Source organism: Loa loa, assembly GCF_000183805.2.
Source record: "Loa loa unplaced genomic scaffold supercont3.390, whole genome shotgun sequence".
In the NCBI taxonomy this organism is placed as follows: Eukaryota; Metazoa; Nematoda; class Chromadorea; order Rhabditida; family Onchocercidae; genus Loa; species Loa loa.
The window spans coordinates 835-10,586 of record NW_018108570.1 but is presented as its reverse complement, the minus strand read 5'-3'; the positions used below and the strand labels follow the sequence as shown (position 1 = coordinate 10,586).

Below are 9,752 nucleotides of genomic sequence, written 5' to 3'. Positions count from 1 at the left end.
AAAAAAAAAAAAAAAAATGTTGGAAAACGTAGCTTAAAGGAAAATTAATGGTACCGCACTGCGGAGATAGTTGGACTAAACATTAGAACTAGTTCAGGTATTTTTAGTTGAAATGAAAAATGCGCATGAGAAGGTAAAGGACAAAAATGATAATTCATTACCAAGTACGAATGAATTTACAAATCTTTGATAACAAAAATTGAGGATATTTTCAAAAGTGAAGTAAGACAGCATTCAGAAAAGTGAAACAATACTTTTTGCAGGGAAAACATTTCGTTTCTCTTTAAAATATTGAAATTATTTCGAACTATTCTATGAATTTGCTTTACATCGCACGGGAAATAATGCGAATTTTTACACAAATTTCAGATTCTTTCCAATGAAAATGTCATGAGAAATATGAAATTTCCTATAAAAGCATATTGAATCAAGCATTTGGTTTTTCTTTTTTTTTTTTCTTTTTTGGGAGCGGAAATCTGTACATGCGCGTTTGGTTTTCTTGTTGGTCTTGTTGGTGAATACTTCACCTTTATATAGGTGCAAAAATACAGTTGAGAGTGGCAAACGGTACATTTCACGTCTTGTCATTTTAATCTTCCTTCAACATGCCCAGAAGTATGTGGCAAGAAATTAGGAGGGAATTCTGAGGTTAGCCCTTACCTTCCCTCTCTTGACAAGAGAGGGAAGGTAAGGGCTAACCTCAGAATTGATAAGGGAAGAGAGTAATATCATGATTGATATACGGAAGTCTCATTTCCGTCTTCAGTAATACCAAAATTCAGCGCTTTTTGTGCACAAAGTAGTATGCATCCAGTACCTCTGACAACTTTGATTTTTTACACTTTGGAGACTGTAAATTGTTCATTGCATGAACAGAAGGGGAACGATTTTCTTGTACACCTTTGATTTTGCCATCCGTCCCACTTCAGTTCCAACCAAATATTCAAATTTACTACCTAGAAATCATACGAACTCATTGTGTTGCTATATGACAGCTGTCAAGCTATGAAGTCCACAGTTATCATGCTCTAGAAAAGCTATTGTACACATGTCATCATAAAAAGAATCAGTGACGCATATGTAAACCATGAAAAGGGTCAGAGGAACAGACTTGCTTAAATTGATAACATCAAAATCATTTTGACATCTGAACAAGATAGCCGACGGAAAACTGCAGTATGCTATGAACACAGAAATTTGCTCAACTTTTGAATCCAGGATGAACACATTTTTCAAAGATGTCACCAATAAGATCACCTGTTTGATACCGATTTTCAGGGCAGGGCAGCTGTCAAAGAAGTGTAAGATCAATTTTTCAATTCAGGTTCAATTCAGACAGCACAAAAATCACAAATTTTCCTAGGAACCATTAACATGAGACTTGACACTTCCTTCAAAACACAATCCCTCAACTTCAAAATGCTATCATTACTCCGTCCGAAACTGTTATTGTGCGATTGGTACTAACAAATGTTTTAACAAATTTGTAAAATGCCGCCGCAAACGATTCAGACGCTTAAACCAAACGGTCAATACCATCAGTCCTTTCATAAACAATGGGACAGATGTGAGCGCAAATACAGATCGCAAACATGCTTGAAATAATCCAAAAAAAGTTCCGACGAAGTAAAGAAACATGTCTTACATAAATAAACATCAAAATGACCCAAATACGCAAATCTTTCCTGCGTAGAGGCAATACTAATTTTACATACAAAAACATGATCCCTATTCGCACCATCCGTATTATACACCATAAATTATACACTTATTTGATATTTTAAGAGCAGCATCTTTTCCGTCATCAAACTATTGTGACAAAATGGTGATATTTGTGACTCAAAGAAGGCATAAACTACTAAAAAATCTAGTAAGTAGATCGCATAAGAAACAACAAAATGATGTTCGAGACCTGCTACATAAGCTAAAATACCATGTAAGTTAAACAAGCAATTTGAACACTCAGCAAATTCATCGCTAATTTGTGGGATAAACATGCTTTACCATACCGTGACTTAATTGGCGAGTAAAACGAATTTTAAATATTGCTTAAATAATAAGTAGTATTTTGTTAAAAGTCATTATACAAATGATGATATGAAAAAATGTTCAAGTTTTTAATCAAGAGGTGCGAATTAACACCGGTAAGGAAGAAAACGGTATAAGTGGAGTTGATGAATTTAGAGCTGAGGCGATTGAATAACATTCCAGAGCTTCTTCAAAACGCCCATCTTCCGACAGGATCATCCCAAGAGCTTGCCATGAATCATTGTGCAATGGATCAATCTGTACAACATCTCTGAAGGAAACACAATTTCTAGATGATCTGGAACAGGGTCTAACAATGTAAAAAGTACATATTACAACCCAGAACTAATCAGGGGTTCAGGAAATGAGTTTAGACGAATAAGAAATAAGTTTTTCATCATTTCGACCAAAAATTTATTACTTTTGAGTTAACAGTATTCAGAAAAAAAAGAACATTATAAGATTTGAAAAAATTATAAGATCATGAGGAAAAAATTATAAGATCATGAGAGATTTAAAACAGATAAATGTTCAATTTGTTTCATTAAAAGAAAATTACAATAATCAATCCAAAAAAGTCCCTATCTCTTTTCACAGATAAGGCACACATAACTTTTGATTACTTTAAGTAATACTCTTATTTGTTTAATTTACTAACCTCAACATCTTTTCAGCCATAGAAATATTTCCCTCCAGTCTATAAATACGAGCTAAATGCCGCAATGAAGACACATGAGAAGGTGCTATTGCAAGTGCTCCTAACAGAGAAGCCTTTGCATTACTTCGTAAATGCTCACATTTCGCAGTATTCTCACACTTATCCGCTCGAGCTGCTAACAACCGGCCCTGAAGCATGAAATGTCGGTAATAACTTTGGTGAAACATAAAAAACGACAATAATGGGAACTGCTATGTGCAAGACATAAGATCTTTACCAATTTTCCCACTAATGTAATTTGAAATGAGTGTATGTACATGCACAAGAATAAAGTCACATCAGGAAAATGTGATAATTCATATGACGCAGAAAATGATTTCATCCGAAGACTTAAGTTATAGCCGGAAACCTTGATATATAATGTTTGGTGTGAACTTGGGTATAAAGCGGATGCCTCCTCAATACAAGACCGTACATCTTCCATGCGGTCGAGATCAAGGAAAAGTTCAGCAAGTTCCAGCCAAATATTTGCCTAAAAAAATGAGGAACATACTTTCATAAAACTTTGTAATAAGAATACAAAAAGGCAAAAATTATGATGGTGGGGCAAGAAAAAAAAGTAGGGTTTGGGAGAATGATTATCATATTCGACAAGAAAAAATTACCGGATCAATAAAGCAAGACAGATACCTTCATCATAAAATGAGTTTCCACAGTTCTTGATTGTCTAGAGCACAGTGAAACAGTCGAAGTTCCATAATCAGATGTCCCTTGAGTTGTATACACAGATCCGCTATCTAAAATACGTGAATTATAAACAAGAACACATTAAAGCTCCGTGGATCGGTAGTAGTTTTGGTGCAAAGAAGGATAATCTATAGAATGAGCTGATCAGTTAAAATTAAACTGGGGACTTTCCAGAATTTCATAATCAAGTTGGCTAGCAATTTTAGGTAGCAACATCATGTATTACAAGGCATTTCCTCTGTCCTACATTTTAATTGAAAAAAATATAACACACCGGCAACATCACCGGCTCCAACACTAGTAGACATGCTCGCAAGCGCAGAGGATGATAAAATACCCAATGAAGCAGCAGCAATAAACGGTGTTGCGGTTACAGCATCACGACTGCTCACTGAATGCAGTAAACTTTCATTCCGTATATTTTTTTGGCTTTCTTCGCTGCCTAAACAGAAGAGACTCGCAAGATCGATTTCATTCATCATTCTAATTTCAAAATTCTCATAGTTGGCAGATTTCAGATAACTCAGTAATAGCATCACGATGAAAATCCAAAAATTATAAAAATACTGTTAATCCAAAGATTTCTACTTTTAGCATCCGTGAAAAATGACGCTTCTACATTATACGCATTTGCAAACAATGAAAAACGTAAAAGTTTTTTAAAAGAAAAACAACAGTACCAGTTCGTGCAATGTATGCATTGGGTTCTTCGAAAAGATTTGTCTCTCGATTTTTCCAAAAATATAATAAGTGTTGCGATGATGTCAAGGCCTCATCAACACGACCTATTTTAGGAAATAAATAACAGATTTGCAATTCTCCTTAATGATATACGTAACCAATTGTCTCCGAAAGACAACTGTTACATTTAGAAGACAACTGTTACATTTAGAAATGAATGTGAAAAACGTGGCATTACTTAAATACTTAAGCCGCCTGCTAACTTCGAGAAAAATAACAATAAACAACTACATTTTTTATAAGTTATAAAAAAATATTAAGCAAGGCCATGTAAAACCAATATTAATTTTTACTTTTTAGAAAATTGAAATTTACCGAATTTAACTTCAAGCATTAATTTAAGCACAGTAAGTGGATAGTTGGTCGGGAAATCCTCTAAAGCGTCGATAATCAATTCAAGCGCTGCTTTGTAATCTTTCTGGGCAGTAAAAATTAGTGCAAGAAGCATTATTGCAGGCGGCAATTCCGGATTCAATTCCAGAGTTCTTTCACACCAATCACGAGCTGCTTGTAAGTCGCGAACTAAAAAATATTCTCAAAATTGGAAGAAAAAAACAGAGATTTGAACCTCAGATTTTGTATAATCAAGAATAAATCACAAAATCCTTCGATAAATTTTCCTTTCGGATCTCACTTCTAACTTACTGTAATGGTCCTGTATCTTGAAAATCAATTATTTAAAATCCATTTTCCTTTTCTACAGTTCAAGAATTAAATGTAACAGTTTCAAAAATCACGACATTGTTTTCTATGTTTTCCAAATCTTTCAAAAATACCGATAGCATGCTGTCGGGCACAATAGTAATGAGTTAGATCATCACATGGATCCATTGCTGCAGCATTTTCAAGTAATTTTATCACTTCCAGCCGCATTTCATTTCGATTGTTATATCGAACTACGGTTTCTGCTTTCATGCTTTAAATATCTCAATTATTAGGATACCGGATTATAGAAAAACATCGCCAAGAAATGTCGCTCCCGATATATTTTCGCATAGTTCATAATCTCTTAGTTATCTTTGCAAATGAAATAATGTCTAATGGTCGGGTTTTTATTCTTCAAAATCTTGATTCTGCCATACAGGAAAAAAGGACTTTCTTTTAACAAAACTTATTAAGACCATCCGACAAGTATCTGATTCTACACGTTCACACCCGAACAAATACAAGTAAATGAACAAATTTGTATATAAATAGATGATTTGATTTTAATTATTGATCCATACCTTAGTGCAATAGCTTTTAACAACAAACATCTTCCAGAAAGCCAATTTCCTTCGCATAATTCGATAGCTTTTTCAGCATGAGCTATAGCTGAAATACGACCATAAAGAGTATTGTTTTTTGGAAAAAATTAGCCTGGAAAAAACCAGCATAAACATCCCTGAAACATCCAAATATACTTATTTTAAAGGGAATTAAGTTCTAGACGACAAACTCTTTCAAAGATCGCCTCTTCATGCTTGGCTTAGAAAAATTGTTGTAGAATAAAGTCCAGCATATTCCGAACTGACTAAATTTTTTTTAGAAAAGAATGATTTTATGGTCTCCGCAAAAAGCAAATTTTCATAAAACACCAGTAATTCAAAGATTTTTTTTTTCAGAAAAGCTCCCTGTCCTACCTTCCTCATACTGTCCAAGATGCTCAAGTGTAATGTTGGCAGCAAAAATGTGCTGTGCAAGCGCACTATCATCATACTGCTCGATCGCTAAGCACTGTGACAAAATTCTTGAAGCTCTTATATATCTTCCGTGGCAAAATAACGTCAAGGCGAACTGGAACCTGGAAAAGTGGAAGAAATTTTTGAGACCACCGGAAATATTTAGAATATTGAAAGTTTGCATCCAAAAGATTAGTGTATTTACCATAAATATTTGTCTTCATTTGCAAATTTCATTGCTTTTTCATGAATACTTGACAAAAGTTCGTACTGTCGTAGAGCCGATAATACCTAAATGCATATCTCAAGTTGCCTAAGTATTTGCAGAAATGGTTGTAATAATTTTTTAGCAAATCAACAATGGCCTGAGAGAACATTGTTGTTTGAGGTGCAGATGCTCACTTTGCATTTCAACACAATTTTGCATATCTTAAATGCAAAGAAGATATTTTCTGATAATCATAGTAGTTAGAGTGGCAAACCAGAAAATACCTACCCTGAAAAAGGAAAGCAAGAGCTAATATTTAGCTTCATGTATGTATGGGAAATAAATCTAATAACTTGGCATTAAAGTTGTTATGCTCATGGCGCAAAAGAAATCATTTTTGAGACGTTTCGAAGCCATAGTTTGATTTCACTTTCCACGTAAGTACTAGTCTAAACTTAATCATTACTTTTTTGATATAATTTTTGATTTTGACGCTGCAGTGCTTGCAGAAACGAAAACTTATAAGTGCAGTAGAACTTTTAAAGACTATGTAAGATGTCAAAATCACGGCTAGGAAATTCATAAACCTATGAATTTGAGATTTCCCCTTTTAAGGACCGCAAAACATCCATTACTGTTTGCGCAATCAATTCCAAAATGAAGAGATGTATTGAGTTGATCAGTAAGTTACTGAATAGAAGCAATGACGTTATTATTTAAATGTTTCCAAACAAAAATATAAAATCAAACCAAAGTGAGTAAATTGTACACTGATTTAGCTATGTGTAGTGAATTCTGACGACTGGCCGCCAGCTCTTCGGCTCGGCTCAATACAACGTCTTTTGTGGCTAGAACCTAAAATAAGACAATTTCCAAGCAAGCAACATCTCATTTCTATTTAGACAATACACAAAATTAGAAACAATCATTTGTCTACCTCACTAATTAATAGTAGCAGTAAGATTTCTTCAATCCTCGAAGCGGGGGAGAAATAACTCCTATGTGACCCAGTATAAAACCTGCAAAAAATACCCAGCTGCAACTATTTTAAAACCAAAATACAAAAACCAAACATAGAACAGTTTCTAATTCAGTATGGCTGATTGGAATGAGGCAATCTGAACGAGATTATGCGATTTCTCCATCAAAGATGTTGTAGTTTGTTTTACAGAAAGTTATCAAGCAAAATCTTTGGAGTTGTAAGATGGAGAGAAAAATTTTTTCATTGTCAGATCGTAATCTAGCAAGATATTAACACTTTGAACTACATCATTTTTTAGCAAAGAGTAGTCAGTATTGCTGGATAGATTTTCAAATTCCTTCTAATTAAATACTCGAATAAATCGACTAGTTAGAAAACCTTAGGTTTTGTGATTTTGTGCTAACAGATTGCGACTCCATGTAACCAGAATCCGGCATTCCTCTGATCAACACTTCTGCTAACTGCCGACTTAATCTGAAAATCTGCTCAACTAGAGATTGAAAAATTGAAGCTTGTATGAAAACAAGAAAAAATGCCTTTTTGTCACCAATCTTCGAACTTTGCCGACTAAATTTTGCTAATTTAAAGTCGAAAGATGGATTGGAAGTTCCATACACCTTTGCTGTAATTTTTCGCCTACTGCTTTATCGCCTAATGATGTCATGATTCGGCGGTACCATTCAACTCCTTCCTCATCCCATGGTCTGTCAATTAAATTATGTCTCAGACGTAACAACGGTACTCTTTCTAGTGTTGTTTCCAACAACTCTCCTGTAAAATCTTTGAATGTAAAACAAATGTATTACAAGCATAACGTTATGATTTTGTTAGATTAAGGTAAAATTGCAGCTTTTTATAACTCATTTATTGTAGTGAATTAAAAAATACGATGGAGGCATATGATAACAAAAAATGGAGGAAACAATATGTCACAGTTACCCATTCTATCAATATGCAGCTTTCCATTTGTTCCATTGGTATTTGACGAAAGCATACCATTCCCTAAAATTTTATAACAGTAGATAAAATCAATCCGCTTAATTTCAATAAATTGAAGGTATAAGAAAAAGTACTAACTGCTCTGTATATTTATTGATTTTTCGAGCTCCTGGATGTATGATATTGCAAGTTCGGCTGACTTTTCAAAACAAAAAAGTGCTCTCATCCGAGATTTTTCCAAATCTAGCTTTTTCAAGCGCTTTACCGTTGCCTCGATGGAAAACCCTTCAAAATCACAACTGAATAATTTCGTTTACAATTGAAAAATAAGAACGTATGTCCTTAAATGCTGTGACCAAGATGTTGCAAACTTCAAAGTATTTAACAAACCTGTTATAAAACATGAAATATTTTCGAATTAGTCATCATATGAATGAATATGGAAATCTCCGTATTTCTCTTTTCTTTATCTTTTCAGTAAAAATACAAGTTTTCAACCCATGTTATCCGAAACCATTGCCGGGTCTTTGCAGGTTCTCCAAAGCAGTTTCACTGTTTGAAAAAACCAAAACCTTTTATAGCATAAGCTTCGGCAACTAAGCGCAGACCGCGAAGTGATTCAAATGGTGTGTCGCCAAATTCCAGTCGAGAGTTTTCAATGTCCTGCATCGCCTGTTCATACTCTGCACTGTAAAAATTGTTCGTGTCTCCGGTGCATATAAAATTCATATAAAATTCAGATATAAAATTCAGCAATTCGATTCAGAAAACTTTGAAAACCTTCAAAAACACTTCCTGTTTGGAACTAATATTAGCAAAGATGCCAAGGATTATTCAAAAAAATGAATTTCGGAAATTAATCGCATATCACAACTATCATAACCTCCGCATGTGTTACTTGTTATGCCTCGAAAATCCAGAAACTGATTTAACACCTAATTTAAACGGAAATAGTAAAGGATACCAATAATAATGTAGTTTCGCAAGCAACAAATTCGCTTCTAAATAAATTGTCGACTTTTCGGCCACTAAAGACTGCAGTGTATTGTGTAAAAGTTTTGCTGCTTCCTCCAAATGCTTCTTATTTTCTGCTTTTGGTTCCAAAAGTTCTGAAAGAAGGTATTTTCCTACTTGAAATCGAAGTCTAAAAACTTGAGGAGTCATCCAATCAGCTTACAATACTTCTGGAGAGGAACCCCTATCGCAATATGAAAATGATAGTGATAATGCAGTGATGAGTCACGCTACATTCTGAATTGTCTACAGCAATCCAGCTTATTTGCTTTCTGGCCTCATCGATTTTCGACTACCTGAACTATGATCGATAAACGATTCGATGATGTATTCTGCTTGCAACAAATCCCCGTACTGTTGCATCCCACTGTTTTTGGAGCGTACAGAAGGTAGCACATCGCCCAATCTTCGCCAATTACATTCCGAACGACATCTGTCCACTTCCGCTTCTAGTCTGCTTCCCCTTAGTTTTGAACCCATTAGTTCTGTAAATATATTGTTGGCCCTCATTACTATGTCTCACGCAAACAACAAATTTCGGAAGTTAATCAGAAAACACGGGACGCATAATGTACACTACCTTTTGGCTTAGAAAACACCCATCACGCAGGAGTGGATGACAACTTGAGGAAGGATCTTAGCAATATGCCTCCCCAAAAATAATATCATGAAGGAAGAGTTCTTCTGGATCCGGCCACTCTCCCGAGTGCATGTTTTCGTTTCAGGAGCACTTCAACTGAAGTTCAAATAAACGCATGTTTTTATATACCTGTA

At 34.6% G+C, this 9,752-nt stretch overlaps 1 protein-coding gene across 1 annotated transcript; it reads right to left on the bottom strand.

Annotated features, from left to right (window-relative positions):
- Positions 1 to 968: 968 nt before the first annotated feature.
- Positions 969 to 9,471, bottom strand: LOAG_09348 (hypothetical protein). Its single transcript, XM_003144876.2, has 20 exons — positions 9,275 to 9,471; positions 8,929 to 9,073; positions 8,537 to 8,652; positions 8,103 to 8,249; positions 7,965 to 8,027; positions 7,643 to 7,796; positions 7,404 to 7,499; positions 6,981 to 7,062; positions 6,794 to 6,898; positions 6,041 to 6,126; positions 5,797 to 5,957; positions 5,401 to 5,488; positions 4,951 to 5,090; positions 4,490 to 4,696; positions 4,114 to 4,218; positions 3,708 to 3,875; positions 3,377 to 3,483; positions 3,096 to 3,218; positions 2,687 to 2,874; positions 969 to 2,299 (listed from the first exon to the last, which is right to left on the bottom strand). The coding sequence occupies exons 1-20, from the start codon at positions 9,456 to 9,458 to the stop codon at positions 2,122 to 2,124; spliced, it is 2,643 nt and encodes an 880-aa protein (XP_003144924.1). The 5' UTR covers positions 9,459 to 9,471; the 3' UTR covers positions 969 to 2,121.
- Positions 9,472 to 9,752: the final 281 nt, after the last annotated feature.